The following is a 16,807-nucleotide window of genomic DNA, read 5'->3' as shown; positions in this document are numbered from 1 at the left end:
ACAGATAGATGGGGTGAGTGGCTGTGTTTGCTGCTATATAGCAGCCTAAGGAACCACCTCCTGAAGGACTGACCCATGGCTGACCAAATGCAAATCATGGATTTTGCAACAAAGGTGAATGGTTGAGATGCCAGGAAGATTGTGAAATGATAAAGTACACTGCATGTTCTGGAAAACTCCATAATTTCCCAAATTATTGTCCTTTTCGAAGGTCACAGGGGTACAGGGCCTGTTTAACCTGTTAAATGCCCAAATGCTCTTAGATTCACAGATTTGGGAGGGAGTTTGGGGGGAGGGTTAGGGGTAGGATTGTGGGGAGGGTTGGGGGAGGGTTGGGATTGTTGGAAGAGAACTGGGACCACTTTGGTGCATTTCTATTGCCTACATCTTCATTATTTGGAAAGAGGAGTTTCTTCCTGTGTTTTAGTGAACAATTTCCCCAGGCAAAAAATGGTCAGTCATTCTATGGCTGAACATTGCTGTAGTAAATTGGCTCCCAGGTTTTCCCATAAGATGCATCTTACAGACGTCTTGATGACCTGATAAAGCACTGTAACTAATTCAAGTATCTTTCCTATTTATAATAGTTTCCGGAATTAGGTAAGCATTGATGTATCTCTCCGGGGAGAAGGTGTGCATTCCATTTGGTCTTGGGAAAATTTCCATGTGTAAGTTGCATACACTGACCTCTCAGTCTTTTTGGAGAATCTGAAGCATATGGTGCTGGGCTGACCAGAAAAATATTGCTACACATCCCAGCTGGTGAACAGAGTTTGAGAACTCTCAATGTCCACGCTCTGCCACCAGAGGCCTCCAGAAACCAGGAGAATCACAGCTTTCATGGCCATGATTACTGATGCAGTGTTACTCAGTGTCCTAATCTTACCCTTCACACTTTGCCCTAAAGAACTAGCCAAATTAATCCCACTTCCCCACTCCCTCCCCACATGAAGCAGATGGTGTTTGCTGAGTGGAGGAAACCACCCCATCAGTAGTTTTTTTTATCAGCTGTGTGTCTGATAAACATGTAAGCCCAACACCATGATCGTTCGGGTGATACACACAGAACAACAACAACAATAACAACAAGATTCCATTTATAGAGCGCCTTTCACGTCAGGAGGACGTCCCAAGGCGCTGGACAGTTGGGTCGGGACCCGAGCAGGGGGGAAATGTTCAGGGTGAGGGGAGGGAAGGGAGGAAGTGAGGAGGGGGTAGAGAGTCGAGAGGGGAGCTGAAGGCACGGTTGAAGAGAACCCATCACCATGATCAGCTGGATGTCTGACACACATGAAAACCCATCACTCCGATGAGCCGGTTGTCTAACATGCACAGACACCCATCACAATGACCAGCCTGTACCTCTCACAAACAGAAATCCATCAACATGGTCAGCCGAGGGTGTCTGACACAACAACAATAAAATTACATTTGTATAGTGCCTTTCATGTCAGGAGGAGGTCCCAAGGCTCTGGACAGTCAGGGATTTGGATCCGAGCAGGGGTTTGGGATCAGGAGCGGTGAAGGGCAGGGGTAAGATGGTGGCCAAAGGTACGGTCAAAGAGAATCTTGAGACGTGCCTTGAAGGAGGCAAGGGAGGGAGCAAGGCGAAAGGACTGTGCGATGGAGTGGGATGGAAGCCCAACACTGTGATCAGATGCGTGTCTGGCACATGTGAAAACTCATCTCTGTACTTAAGATTCTCTAAACCAGCCAGAGCTATAATAATAGTAATCGTTGCATTTGAGATAGCATATTATCACGTCATTGATAACATCTCAAAGCCCTTCACAGAATATATTGTAAAGTGGATTGACTGTATATTTTGTGGGCAAAACATGGCAGCCAATTGCACACAGCAGCGTCCCACAAACAGTCATGGATTGAATGACCCATTTTATTTTGAGAAATTATGACCCACGGAAAGCGATCTGCCAATCGACTAAAATACGGGTTCCTACTAAATCCAAGGTAAACAGAGGTGTGTTATGTTCTTATGTTCTTACTTATAGAGTAAGGAAACTTGCCCTGCCCGGAATCGAATCTGGGTCCTCTCGCTTGCAAGGCGAGCGAGCTAACCACTACTCTCTGGGACTCCACGTAGTTCAACCTAGACATGGAAATTCCTGGATATTGGAATGGAATGCATGCGCTCTTCCTGGAGGGACACATTCTGCTTACATAATTCACAAATGTGAAAGGTACAGGCTAGCAAGAGCTCTGCCTGGTAGTGGGTCAGTGGGGTTGAAAGTGGTCATGAGATTTGAAGGTGAGAACGAGGGTCTTGAATTTGGTCTGCTTGGGCTGGGCTAGGGCTAGAGGTTGGATTGGGGACTGGGGGCTTAGGGCTGAACTGAGGGCTGCGGAGCCAGTGAAGCAGAGCGAGGATGACAGGCTTGCAGATGAAGGGTATATTTGTGACAAGTATAAATACTGTACACATATGTGGAGTGCAACAGGTTTAAATATTCTCATAAAACCTGTCGTAGGTATTTGTAATGTACACTTAAGCCGTCCTCTCTGCAGATTAATCCTTCTGCGCCATGGGTTTATTTTGTAGTGCAGTGGTTAGTGTTGCAGTGGGCAGTGATGTCGTGCAATGTTACAATGCTGTGGGGCAGTGGGCAATGTTTCAGTTGGCAGTCGTGCAGTGGGCAGTGTTGTGGTGCGGTGAACGGTGTTGCAGTTGGCAGTAGTGCAGTTGGCAGTGCTGTGGTGCAGTGAACAGTGTTGCAGTGGGCAGTAATGTAGTGGACAGTGTTGCAGTGGGCAGTATTGTAGTAGGCAGTGTTTCAGTGTTGCAGTGGGCAGTGTTGCGGTGGGTGGTGCAGTCTGAGCTGCCTTGCGTAAGGTGAGGTCATTATCCTAAAAGTAGGTCAATGGTTGGAAATTTCATAAACATACAGCAGTTCCACACAGAGCAAAGTCCAGAAGTGTTTACCCTGGATCCACGCCTCATTCCCACTCCAATTCTGACCCATACGGGAGCTGCATGAAGCCAGATGGCCAACGCTGCTCGGGGCACACAGCCTTATCTAGCTTTATTTAGATTTATCATCACAGCCTCTAGCAATCATTAACAGCTAAGAGCAGCCACCAGCACTCAGCAACCACCTCCATCCTAGCTCTCTTGTTGGTGTCTTCACAGTCATCACAATGTGTCTCCATAGAGAAAGTCACACTGACACGAGGATCTCCTCCGCCTGTATCCTCACTCCCACCAAACTCTGTACATCATCAGACTCAGCCTCCACTGACTCCCTCCGGATCCACTTCCAGCTCCTCGACCCTCACTTATAAACCCTTCATAGCCTCTGACAGTACACCTTCTCATTAACACACATCCCCTCCCCCACCAATAAACCCCTCATATTACAATAAAATATACAGTCAATTCACTTTACAGTATATACTGTGAAGCGCTTTGAGACGTCTCAATGACGTGATAAGGTGCGATATCAAATGCAAGGATTATTATTATTATAAAAGCAAAGAGATAATGCTAAACTTGTATACATTGTTAATTAGGCCACAGTGAGAATATTGTGTTCAGTTTTGGCCGCCCCACTTTAGAAAAGACGTCACGACCAGGATATTTACCAGGATAATATTGAGAATGAGTCACTTATGAAATAGCACACTCACTTCTGAGTCAGAAGCTTGTGCATTTAAATCCCATGTTAGGATTTGAGCTCACAGTCCAGGCTAACACTCCAATGCTCCCTGTTTAGAGACATAGGATTCCATTTGTTTTCTTGACAGCTTTGTCCACCTGCTTTCCCACCTTTAAAAATGTATGCACATTAACCTGATTTGGAAACCCGGTCAGTAGTCGATTAGCGGATTGCTTTTCCGGGGGGGAATAATCTCTTCAAAATAAATTTTAAAAACAAAATAATAAACTGATCAGTCAATCCATGACTGTTTGTGGGACACTACTGTGTACAATTGGCTGCCGTGTTTCGCCCACAAAATATACAGTGAATTCACTTTACAGTATATTCTGTGAAGCTCTTTGAGACGTCTTGAAGAAGTGATAAGACGCTATATCAGAGGCAAAGATTATTATTTTTATTTCATCCCCTTAATCCTGTGAAACTTTTTAATCCTGTGATATACCTTGTAAGATTTATTATTATTAACAGATTCCGCATTTATAACTTTATGGCTGGGGTGAGCCAATCTGCGAGGAGGCTGTTTTAAACAATTTCATCAACCACTGTAATGAGGAGCAGTGTCACACAACATGGGAAATCCCACCATACCCCAGAGTCAGGCACCAGGCACGGACTGGCACTATGGTCAAACAACGTTAATTATTACCTGGTGACAAGGGGTGCGGAGCGGAAACTCTTTCACCATTTGTAAATAATTACAATCATTACAATCAGAGCAACTCACTGCCGCGCAGCTAGCGGGGGAGGGGGAGTGCCGCAGGAGGTGAGTGTGGGGAATGGGAGTGGATGGGGTGGTGTTAGGCGGAGAATTTCTAATTGTGTCACAATTAAATGCTTTACTATGTGCACACGGGTGATATGCAGATAGTGGAGTGTGAGATGAATGAACAGGACGTGCTGTGTTATCACTGTAATTAAAGGAGAGTTCGGACCGTGGCATCTTGATTATACAAATTGTAAGGAAAGCTGATGTCATTTAAACATTTCGGTTAGTTTCAGGATGAGGTAGTTACTGATAGGACCTCACCTGATAAAGAGCTCAATGCCTCACATCTCACAACGCATCACAGAGACTGTGTGTTTGTGTGTGTGACCATAGGCACCGTCAATGAGCCAGGCTTTAAAGATAGAGATGGACGAAGCAGAGGGAAAATGGATGGAGGTCCTAAGGTTTGGAGGGTAGTAAGTAATGTAAAGGGTGTTACTATACTTGACAGCAATTACTTGCAATGTACTTTTGAGATCTTTTCATAGGGCAAGGTGCATCCCTCCCTCCCACCCACCCACCCATCCATATGAATCAGGGAAAGCTATTGAGAGGTGCAATACCAAGGTTTATTGGGTGACCAATAGATAAAATGGTCAGACCACAAGTAGAACAATAGTAATGGAAGCCTGCTGAGGATACCTCTGAGTTATCCTGAGGCTTTTGCACTGATCATACCAAACAGTGACCAGTTTTAGGTGCCATGGCGCAAATCTTTGAGTCAAGCATCAAATTAGCAATGCTTCAGCTCCGAGCGAGGACATGTGAGGTTTGTGTTACGATGTGTGTTATTGTCATTTGATCAGAAACAAAGCTTCTCGTGTAGATAAGGGAGGTGGTCATTTGCGGTACTTGTGAATGGAATTCTTTCATAGTCAATCCAAATTGCTCAAATGGTTACCAGAAAGCCATCAGACTACAACGGCACAATTTGAACTCCACTCCAACTCCCAACTGGGTCATGGGAATTTAATAGAATTTTTTAAGGAATCCAGTTAAGAAATATTGCAAATGACAGTAACGTGTATTTTTATAGCTCCCTTTATGTAGCATAATGTCTCAGAATTCTTCACAGTGACAATGGTGGATGCCGAGCAAGGGAGAAATGGAAACGGAGGTGACCATATGCTCAGTCGAAGAGGTAGGTTTTAAGGTGGAGCGAGATGAGGCGGAGGGCTAGAGGAAGGGGCTTCCAGAGGTTAGGGGAGATAGTGACTGACGACTGAAAAATGTCATCACTCGTTTACTTTAAAGAGTTGGGTGAGAGGGAGAGAGTCTTTCTTACATGATCACTAGGAGCAGCTATCTTTTCACCATCCTTTGTGATGAGCTCCCATTGTAAGTAGAGCTCAGGGATGGTAGTTAAGCTGCTTCACGTGTCACAAAGCGGCTCTGATGTCAGAGACGTTTTTGTTTGATCATAAAGAAATTGATGAGTTCACGCTGGCCAGTGCCCCTCACTTCAGGGTTTAGTACACACACCATCATGCTGTGTACCCAAGGCTTCGTCCTCTTGGGCTAAAGATCACGCCATGAATGTCTGTCCCTACAAAGACTTTGCCACCCTGGCGTGACAGATTACGAAGAATCCTTTCAGCAAAGCACGAAAGGAAAAAAGACTTTTACTTTGGCGCTCACTGAGTAAAGCCACGCCCTGCGAGGCGGACACAAGCTCCAGGACTGAAATTGACTAAGAACCATGGTCTTATGTTCTGGAAGGACTGCACGATGTCTTGGTGTAACACTTCTTGGATTAGCTCTGATCTGCTTTTGTGTGAACATACTGCTCTTTTTCCCAAATGGAGACCCTCGATACGCTAAAAATAATATCTCAGGAACCGTGTGGTACCTGTCCGGTGTTCTGGGATCTGGTCTCTTGGTGAGTATGTTTAATCCTCTCCTAGCTCGGAAGTTAAGAGACGACCATCGTACCCACACAAACAGCAATTCAATAAATAGAAATTGCATTTCATATCCTGGAATTCTCAGAACTGAGCATGATATGGAGATCATGAGGTTCTTGATGCAGTCAGGAACCTATTAGCTTGTTCTAAATAATTCCAACCCAGTTTCTGGTTCAAGAAAGAACTTGTATTTGTGTAGCACTTCACCAATGTCCAAACATCTCAGGGCATTACCGCTCCGTGTGAGATAAGCCTGCGGTTGGAACGGGCAAAGGGAACTCCTTTACGCATCTTTGTTGGTGATTTGCACCACGTGTGTTTCATAACATTAAGAATCCAGCTGAAGGTCAAGGTTCAGAGTTAGGAGATCACCAAAGTGGAAATGATTAGGAGAGAGGTGCGGTCAGGCAGGAAGTACTGGTTAGGTACTTGCTTGGGTTTTAGAAGCCTAAAGAGTGGGTAGAGAGGAGGGAGGGAATAGTGTAGGAGGAAAGAGAGTTGAGGGAGGAGTCCTGACAGTGCCATGTCCACCTATCCACTCAGTGCTCCCAGGTTCTCTATAATTTTTCCCATTTAGATTCAGATTTGGATGTAGTTCTATGACCCAATCCATCAATAAAATCTAAATGTTTTATCTTCTCTGGTGAATCCAGTAAGAAATTGGGAAGAAAGAAATAACTTCAGCTTAATTACTAACTCAATCTAATTAACCTATATAGAATATAGAAGAATTAGAGGGGATCTTATAGAAACCTATAAGATCATCAAAGGGCATGATAGAGTAGATAGTGGGAGATTGTTTCCCCTGGTTGGAGAAACTAAAACCAGGGGTCACAACCTTAAAATCAGAAGCAGCCCTTTCACACTGAGTTGAGGAAGAACTTCTTCACTCTAAGGGTGGTGAATGTATGGAACTCACTACCCCAAAGGGCTGTTGACGCTCAGTCCTTGAACATATTCAAGACTGAAATAGATAGATTTCTTATTGCAAAAGAGATTAAGGGATATGGGGATAAGGCAGGGTCAGGTTATTAGCTGAAGTTAGATTAGAAGATCAGCCATGATTGAATGGCGGGGCAGGCTCGACATGTTATGTCATGTTAACCTAATGCATACCCCTTTTCAGCGATAAGATTGGTACACAGGTATTTCCAATCTTCAATGTATATCTGCCTCATCCAAAGTCTCTCATTTAAAGTAACCCAGCTCTCACACCCCTTAAAAGCCTTCCAGAAGCTCAGGCCCCAACTTTTACCTAGTCTAAGCCTGTGAAACCATTTTGTCTTCCAATGTAAGACTGTGTAGAACTGTGGAAGACCTGAGAAGCAGTGGGAGTAGGAAACCCTGAAGGCTGAACTTCAGAGTTTCCACAATTCTTCACAATCTTAAACTTTAAAGCGAACAGTCTGATAGGTGGATGAATGGACTGGGAGGAAATTCTGGTCTCTGAATGGCAGATCATTTTGGTTGGGAAATAGTGCAAGGTGTGTGTTACAGAAGGTAAGCCTGTGAGCGGTGTGTCCAACACAGGATCAAGTATAGTAGGTGATTAAGCAGAGTTGAGGAGAGGTGAATGGGGACTTCTGCCATCTCTCTGACGCCGATGTTTGTTTTGATCGCAGATGATCTTTCCATCCTACGTATTTCTGGTGCTTTGGGAAGACAACGGCTGCAAAGATTGCTGTGCCGACTATAATTGCTGTCAGTGTGGACCGTGTGAAGCCTGTGACTGTGAGGATTGCCGAGACTGCCAGCCCTGTGCCTCCTGTCAATCACTCCATTGCCCAAAATGCCGTGACTGCCAGCCATGCGCCTGCTGCAAGGACATTCATTGCCCCAATTGCCAGGACTGCCAGCCCTGCAAGTCCTGCGAGAACTGTCAGTGCCCTCCGTGCCGGGAGTGCCAGCCTTGCAGGTTCTGTGAGGCCTGTGAGTGCCCGCGCTGCCGCGACTGCCAGCTTTGCAAGCCCTGCCAGGCCTGTGAGTGCCCTCGGTGCCAGGACTGCCAGCCATGCAGGGCCTGCCAGGAGTGTGATTGCAAGCGGCTGTGCGAGTGTAAGCCCTGTCAGACCTGTGAGTGCCCCGACTGCCAGCCCTGTAGCCAAGTTTGCAACTGCCGTAACTGCCCTGAGTTTATGCCCTGCCAACGCTGCGACTGGAGGCAATTTACGTGCCCAGATATCTGCAAGTGCCCAAGAACCCTGTGCGAAGACAACTGTCAGTGTCAGTGCCAGTGCCAGGGCATAAACAGCTCGTGTACCTGGAACAGTGTGGTAAGGAAGTCAGGCATTTGGTCAGACCTCATTTCACTCACTTTCTCTCATTAGGATGTCTTCAAGCTACTTGTCAACTGAAATCAGCAGTGTAGCTGGCAGTCCCAGGCCTCTGTACTGCTAGAGTACACTGCATCCTGGAGGGTTATTGTCCAGTGGTTTGTAAGTTTAGCTGGCAGGGGGGTGAGGGGGTGGGGGTTTGGGTGGGGGAGAAGAACATGGTCAAATTGCTTAAATGTACCAAGCCTCGCTGCTCTCCTTTAGTTATTGAATTCCCTCTTGAAAGCTAATTTGTCCCTCTGCCTAACCATAGTTCCAGATCAGACATCCCATATCCTGTGCACCGGAAGGTGGTTGGAACAAAAGGCTTAAGATTGGGATTCCTTCTGTGGGTGAATGTGTGGTCACCCACAAGGTGGTTACGGACTCTGCCACCCTAGCATAGGCTACTATTCTGACTTTACCTGATTATGATTAACACAGCACGGAAGTTGCTCTGGTCAAGGTGACAAACGACATAAAATTATAAAATGATAGAATTATACAGCACAGAAGGAGGCCATTCGGCCCATTATTTCTGTGCCGGCTCTTCAAAAGGAGCTATCCAAATCAATCCCACTCCCCTGCTCTCTCTCCATAGCCCTGCAAACTTGTCCTCCCCAAATAATTATCTACTTCTCTCTTAAAAGCTGTTATCGAATCAGCTTCCACCACCCTTTCAGGCGATGCATTTCAGATCCGAACAACTCGCTGTGTTGTTCGGATCTGGAATGACCATCCTGTCCAGCAGTGACCAGGGCTCCCTCTGCCTCTTCGACCTCTCTGCTACCTTCGATACTGTGGACCACTCCATCCTCCTCCACCACCTCTCCTCTCACCTCCAACTTTAAGATTCTGTCCTTGAATGATTCAGGTCTTATCTCTTAAACCGTCTCCAATTTGTCTCTTCCAACCCCTGCACAGGAAACTCCCTCCTTGTCGACCTCCCCAACTCTTCTCTCCACAAGTTTCTCCTCCCCGCACCAGGCACCATGACCCCATCATCCCCCACCACTGCCCGGCTCCACTGGCTCCCCATCTCTCGGAGGATAGAATTCAAAATTCTCGTCCTCACCTTCAAGCCCTACACAGCCTTGGCCCCTCTTACATCCTGCTGACCTCCTATCAACCTATCTGTTCCCTCTGGTTTGCTCCATTCTCCTGCCTGACCTGCCCTACCATCAGCAGTCGGGCTTTCAGCCTCTCTGCCCCCACCCTTTAGAACTCCAACCCACAATCCCTTCATCTTGCTCGCTCTCTTGCCTCCTTCAAGGCATGACTCAAGACCCTCCTTTTTGACCATGCCTTCAGCCACTCTGCTACCTCTCTGCCCTCCCTCACCCCAATCCTACCCCCACCCACGCTCTGATCCTGATCCCTGACTGTTCAGTGCCTTGGGATGTCCTCCCGATGTGAAAGGCGCTTTACAAATATAATTTTGTTCTTGTATGTCCTTCAGTGTCCCAAGGCAGTATCCTGTGTGAAGAGCACTGTATAAATGCAAGTTATTATTATCTTTGAAAGCTTTACCTGCTTTGTTAAAAACAATCAAATATTCTGAATCTGCCCGTTAGAAAATGAACTCACATGTAATCTGTGTTTCTCATGTATCATAAGATCACAAGGTCAGTCTGGATGAAGAAGGCCATTTGGCCTATATGATCTCGTCCCTCCCTCCAGTCAGTTGCACACAACAATGAGTGACCAATTTTATTTGGGGGATTTGTTGGCCAGGATCTTCGCTTTTCAAATAATGTCCACCTGAACAGGTAGATGGGACCTCGATTTATTGTCTCATCCAACAATGCAGCACATCCCATTGGAGTGTCATCTTAGACTATGTGATTCCAAGTCCAGATGTGGGGCTTGAACCCACGACCTTCTGACTCAGAGGCTAGAGTGCTACAACTGAGCCAAATTGATGGTATCCAGGCATCCACGAGATGGAACATATTTAGGCAGACTCTGTATCTGTAATGAATGCTCACCAGAGGCCACGGGCCCAGTGCAGAGACAAGAAACCCCAATTTCTACCTTGTCTTAACATGTGAGACTCTTCGTTCTGAAAATGTAGAATTGGCTGGAATTGTGGAAAATTCTTACATTTATCTTTTCATTTCGGAAGCAGCTGAGTTACAAATCCAAACAAAATTATCCACGATTCTGGACAATCTTAAATTTTACAACAAATTGGATTCCCAAGCTGAGACCGGGTGGAATTTGGTGCTAGCTTGAAGTGCTCCGGGATGCTACCCCGCGTGAAGGGCGCTATATAAATGCAAGTTGCTGTTCTTGTTGTTAGCTGCTGTGTAAGAAGCAACACGGGGGAGACTGTGACCAAGATCATAGAATGACTGGATGAAGAAGACCTTTTGGCCCATCAATCTCATTCCTCCAGAACACCCATTGTAACTACTCCTATCACAGCATCAAGCTACTTTATAAATTAAATCTGCTTGTCCTTCTAATAAACTGGTGGAACGAGCTTGATGGGCTGAATGGCCTCCTCCTGTTCATGTTCCCTTATGTTCTGAAGTACAGAATCACAGAGGTATCGAATGATGCCAGGGATAGCCTGGAAGGAGCTGGTGTGGGGGAATAGGCTGATTGTGGTGGTAATCCCCTGTGCAGGCAGGTCCAGAGACATTTGCAGCAGAGAAGACAGCCATCGGCTCATTGTGTCTGTGCCGCTCCCTCACAAGCAATCCTTTTTATAGTCCCATTTACCTGCCCTTTCCCCCCAGATCCCTGTAGTTTACTACTTTTCTGGTATTTATCTAGTTCCCTTTTGAAGGCTAATATGGATTCAACCACCGTTCTAGGCAGGGCATTTCATATTCTAACCACTCTGCGTGTGAAACTGTTTCTCCTAACCTCTCTGTTTGCTCTGTACTAACTAGCTTAAATTGATGTCACTGGCTCACTAACCAGTGGGAATAATTTCTCTATCAAAACTCTAAATCTGGATCCTGATGGAATTTCTAATTGAACTGGTGCGGAGAAATGAACTCTTCAGAAATGTCATCAATTACCAGTTTCTTATAAAGGAATCTGTTAATAAATACCATAAACCAGATCCCAACACTGGTCCCAGTTAGTGCAATTACGCCAGACCCAATGTCAAGGAATTGTTTATGCCTCAGAGTATCTGATCCTCTGAGTCTATTACTATGCTCACATCTCCAGAACCACGGAGCTGACTTGGCTCCAAGGTCATGTGCTTGATAACAATGTCAGAATCAATTCCACCCTCTGTGACGATTTCTTGTCTGGTTCCTGAGCCAGGCGAGTCTGCAGTACTCCGGGGCACTGCTGATGGCAGCATAGCCAGCCTAGCTCATTGACAGGACTTGGGCAGATCAGTCACTAGGAGCACAGACTCTTCCCCCAGCTCCCGTTAACCTTGAAAGCCAAACTCCTATCGGGGAGGGTGGGCCTAGCTGGGTAAGCAGTGGGAAGTTTGCCAGACAATGTTTTTAATGGTAATCTATGTGGTTTTAGCTGCTTTAGACGCCAGCAGTTACCCCATTGCACAGCCTTGCATCTGATACCTTGCAGGGTGCAGCCCTTTGGAAAGAGGTTGTGGATTTCATTCCAGACACAGAGAAATCTTCCTCAGTCTAGTTTGGATATTTGTACGCATGGTGATCAGTTTCAGAGGTCGTCAAATACCTGGCTAATCAAAAAAAAACGCTTATCTGTTATGGAACTGAGTGGATCAAAGAAGGCTGAGTGATAACATTGATTTCAAAAGGTTTTAAACAGGTTTGAAAAGGGAATTAGATAGGTACTTGAAAAGAAAATATTTGCAGGGTACAGGATAAGAGCGGGGGGAGTGGGACTAACTAGATAGTTGGTAGCTCTTTCAAAAAGCCAGCACAGGCACTATGGGCCGAATGGTCTCCTTCTGTGCTGTAAGATTGTATGATTATTCCAGGCAGGGCGAAACCTTGGGCAAGTTTCCTTACTCCACACCCCTAATAATAATCCCTCCAAAAAACCAAAAAACAATAATTAAATTGGTCATTTTCAATCTATGACTGTTTGTGGGACATTGCTGTGCGCAATTGGCTGCCGCGTTCGCCCACAAATATACAGTCAATTCACTTTACAGTGTGTTCTGTGAAGCGCTTTGGGACGTCCTCCCGACGTGAAAAGCGCTATATCAAATGCAAGGATTATTATTATTATTATTATTATATGAAATCAACCGTTGAGACATCTTGTGAGAGTTGAAAAAATAATAGGAAAGGAGAAATGGAAAGAGTAATTTACAGAATCCCAGTGGTACATGTGGACATAGCGAAGAGGAATGTACCAGAAATCCCAAATCACCTCAAGGTTGGCCCGAAGCCTGAGTCTAAGTACTGCCATCAGGTAAAAAATTGCTCTTTCAGCCTTCGAAAGGCAAGTCTCAAAAGGGGTCTTAGTCTATAACATTATGAACTGCATTGAGAAAGTAAACCCACAACAATACTCTTAGATACACTAAGTCAGCAGGACAAGAGGACACAGACACAGGGACATGAAGGGCAATTTCAGGACAGACACCGGATTTAAGTCTATGCACTGGGGAATTAGCATCTGGAATGTGTGACAAAGGAAGTCGGGTATTCTACGGAGATAAGTTTAAACAGCTGAATCTCTCTTTTGAACATTTCAAATTCTTGTCTGTTGATTGTGAAATTAGTGAATCAGTAACCAGATTTTGTAGAAAACCGCTCTTAGATTTCCTTCACAAAAAAAAATGCATAGTTGACAGTCTCTGCGAAGATTGGGGTCCACCCTATTTGCTCTAATTGTTTGCTCTTGTCTCCTCTAGCTGTGTTCAATCATTTTCACAGTGATTGGCTTGATCGGATCAGCGTATTGTTTCATCGTGTCATCTGTGGCTCTGGACCTGGGGCCACTTTGCCGTGTCACGCCGCTGGGGGAGTGGAAACATCCTTTTCACAAGGGGTAAGAGCTTAGCTGCAGTTTGGCCTCTTGAATCTGGCCAGAATTTGCTCCCGTTTATAAATAACATGTGATTGAGATTGTCGCAATGGCTTCATGAAATGTTGCCTTTCCATTCGCCCACAAGATATTCAGTCAATTCACTTTACAGTATATTCTGAGAAGTGTTTTGTGATGTCTCAAAGACGTGATAAGGCATTATATCAAATGCAAGAATTATTATTATTATCTATACTGGTTTTATGTACATTGATCACTAAATACAGTTTTCAGAATCTCATATGAGTTTTCTTTATCAACCGGGTATCTGACATGTGCGGAAACCCATCACTGTGCTTAAAAGTATCCAAACTAAACTGAGAATTCCATGCATCCGACTTACACATGGAAGTTTTTCAGTGTTTGAAATAGAAAACACATTCCGTCCCTGGAGAGACGCATCCTGCTTACCTAATTCAGAACCTCATGAGGAGCAGCCAATACTTGGGGAACCCAGATGTGTGTTAGGGTAACTTCTGGAGTTTAACTAGCTGAACCTGATTGTCATTTGAACACTGTTTGTGCAGCATTGACTACCTCAGCCACTAGGGCTTTGGCTCGTAGGAACTAAGTGGGAAGAATCGATTTTGAATACATTCACACATATACATCACCGAGCTTCCTTTCAAAGATAGGATACGTCTCATTTGCTACATACATGTCTCTGACAGGAATTACCTGAATGATCCAAACTTGTGGGTGAAATGTCTGGAACCCGAGAATGCGATCCCCTGGCACGTCAAGCTGTTCTCCATCTTGCTGGTGGTAAGCGCCGTTGAGTTCATTATCTGCATTGCTCTTCTCATCAACATTCTGATCGGAGTAATCTGCAAAGAGTGGAATTGCTTCAAGGTACTCAACATCATCCTCTCTGAGTAATATTATAGCATGTCTTAGGCTGTCTTTACACTACGCATTCCCACACACACCGACGGCTCCCATTCAGGGTGACATAGACAGATTACTTCATTGGTAGGGGAGAGTGGGTTAGACTGGGCACTTAAGTAGAGAGTGGGATTAGACTGGGGGAGTGGGGGGAGAGTGGGGTTAGACGGTGGGGGGGTGAAGGGAGAGTGGGGTTAGACTGGAGGAGTGAGGGGAGAGTGGGGTTAGGTAGTGGCTGGACAGAAAATTGACACACTCAGCTCCTGTTAACCCTGCAAGTCCATGCCCTAACAGGTAGAGTAGTCCTAGCTGGAGAAGTAGCGGGAAAGCTTGCCAGATTGCCATTATCTATGGTGGTTTTAGCTGGTTTAGTCTCCTGCAGTTGCCTCAGTGCACACTCTGGGGTCTCCAAGCCTTGGCTCTTGCCAACCTGCGCCTAATACTTTCCAGAATTAGGTAAGCAGGATGGATGCATCCCTCCAGGGAGAGAGAGCGCTTTCCATTCCAACAATCTATTTCTGGAATTTCCGTGTGTAGATAGCATGGTACTCTCAGTTTGGTTTGGATACTCTTAAGCATGGTGATGGGTTTCCGCCTGTATCAGACGCCTGGCTGAGCAAAAAAAAAGATAGACAACCTGTGTGTGTGTCACATCTTCTCACTCGGTGATGGTCTCGCACTGACTGAGATCCCAATGATCAGTATAAAACACTTCTCTTCACGTTCCCATAGTTGCGAAGTCCTCGAATGTTACCCCTGTTACACATGAAATGCCCAATCTCCCCCCACCACCATATGCACACACACACCCCCCTTCTAATTCTCCTTTGAAACGAGCAATGAACTTTGCCTCATGATGTCTGATAGTATTCCCATTATGCTTTAACTGACTCACTGACTCCTGACACAATCTATGAGTATTTTCCTTGTCACAACCAGTTGTAACCTTAACATCACGCCTTAACCTGCTCAACTCACTCCTCTCCTTGTAATAATGAGCTTCACACTCAATAACATGCCGATCATGTCAAACCATCTCACATAGTTTTCTGTAAAGTTTGTGTATTTGTAGACAAATGTGCAGCCAACGGGTCCACCCGGCAGCTGAACAGCACACAGGACCCCAGTCTCATCCAAAGGACGGCACCTCCACAACAGAGTGCTTCAGTGGAGTGTCGGCGTTGGACTGTGAGCTCAAACTCCCAGTGCGGGGTTTGAACCCCAACCTCCTGCTTCAGAGGGCTACCCGACTGAGGCAGGCTGACACCCGGTTACATAACCAATCATTTTCTCTGCTTTCCTTTCTCTCCTCATAGGGATACGGCCCCATCTAACCCCCATTTGAAGTGAATTCCATTAGATTGACTCAAACTGTGTGTTACTCTGGAAGGAGCTGAAGGTGACTGATTGAAATCCGCTGTGTGCAGCCGCAAAGAGGTTCAAGTGTGAAAATATTTTGCCCTATTATTTCTACAGAATCTTATGATAATATATCCCACAATTTACCTTACAAATAAATAAAGTATCCATGCAAAAGTGACATTCATTTCTTTCCCGACTTGAACCTTCCATCTAATACATATCAAGTTTACATTTATATAATATAATGCCTTTCAAGTCAGGAGGACATCTCGTGGTGCTCAACAACAGACGAGGTGAGCTGACTAGCCTGGCAGTCGATCAGAAACGCTGTGACGAATGCATTATCTCTGAGCAGGTTTATTAAGGGAGGTGCTTGTGTAAGTGCGTGGGCTGATAATGATGTAATACACAATTAATAAATCATTGGATTTTAATTGAACAATTAATAAATCCTAAACTAGATGCTTGTCATACAAATCAAACTGTTTCAGTGAAATATGTTGGGGGAGAAGTCTACCACCTTCATTAGTTTTGCATTATCTGCACATTTAGCCGCTGTGCTTGTGACTCCTAGCTCCAGGTCGTTCATGAAGATGTTAGATAAAAGAGGTCCCAAAAGAGTCCTCTGTGGAACTCCACTGGTAACATTCACCCAGTCTGGTGACATTCCCTGTACACTACCATCTGGGTTCCATCGGTCAGCCAATTACCATTGCAAGATACTTCCTCTGATTCCTGCTTTCCTTACTCTCAGTGCCAGCTTTCATTGAGAAACTGTATCGAAGGCCTTACAACATCCAGGCCAGGTATACAACATCCACCCCCTTACCCTTATCAAACTCCTTTATCATACAGTCAAAGAAAACTAGTAAATTAGTTTGGCAGGATGTCCCAACCAATTTTGAA

At 45.3% G+C, this 16,807-nt stretch overlaps 1 protein-coding gene and 1 long non-coding RNA gene across 2 annotated transcripts; both read left to right on the top strand.

The window, feature by feature from the left end:
• The first annotated feature begins 4,414 nt into the window (after nucleotides 1–4,414).
• On the top strand, nucleotides 4,415–8,007 carry LOC103184442. Its single transcript, XR_488517.1, has 3 exons — nucleotides 4,415–4,440; nucleotides 5,519–5,584; nucleotides 7,970–8,007. It is a non-coding gene; the product is annotated as an uncharacterized LOC103184442 (long non-coding RNA).
• Nucleotides 8,008–8,400: 393 nt separating this feature from the next.
• On the top strand, nucleotides 8,401–16,066 carry LOC103184443 (transmembrane 4 L6 family member 4-like). Its single transcript, XM_007902437.2, has 4 exons — nucleotides 8,401–8,620; nucleotides 13,482–13,618; nucleotides 14,326–14,506; nucleotides 15,856–16,066. Exons 1-4 carry the CDS (start codon nucleotides 8,483–8,485, stop codon nucleotides 15,871–15,873), a joined length of 474 nt encoding a protein of 157 aa, XP_007900628.1. The 5' UTR covers nucleotides 8,401–8,482; the 3' UTR covers nucleotides 15,874–16,066.
• Nucleotides 16,067–16,807: the final 741 nt, after the last annotated feature.

Source organism: Callorhinchus milii, unplaced genomic scaffold, assembly GCF_018977255.1.
Source record: "Callorhinchus milii isolate IMCB2004 unplaced genomic scaffold, IMCB_Cmil_1.0 Scaffold11, whole genome shotgun sequence".
Lineage (NCBI taxonomy): Eukaryota > Metazoa > Chordata > Chondrichthyes > Chimaeriformes > Callorhinchidae > Callorhinchus > Callorhinchus milii.
Note: the sequence above shows the minus strand (reverse complement) of the source record. Positions and strands in the feature narration are given on the sequence as shown.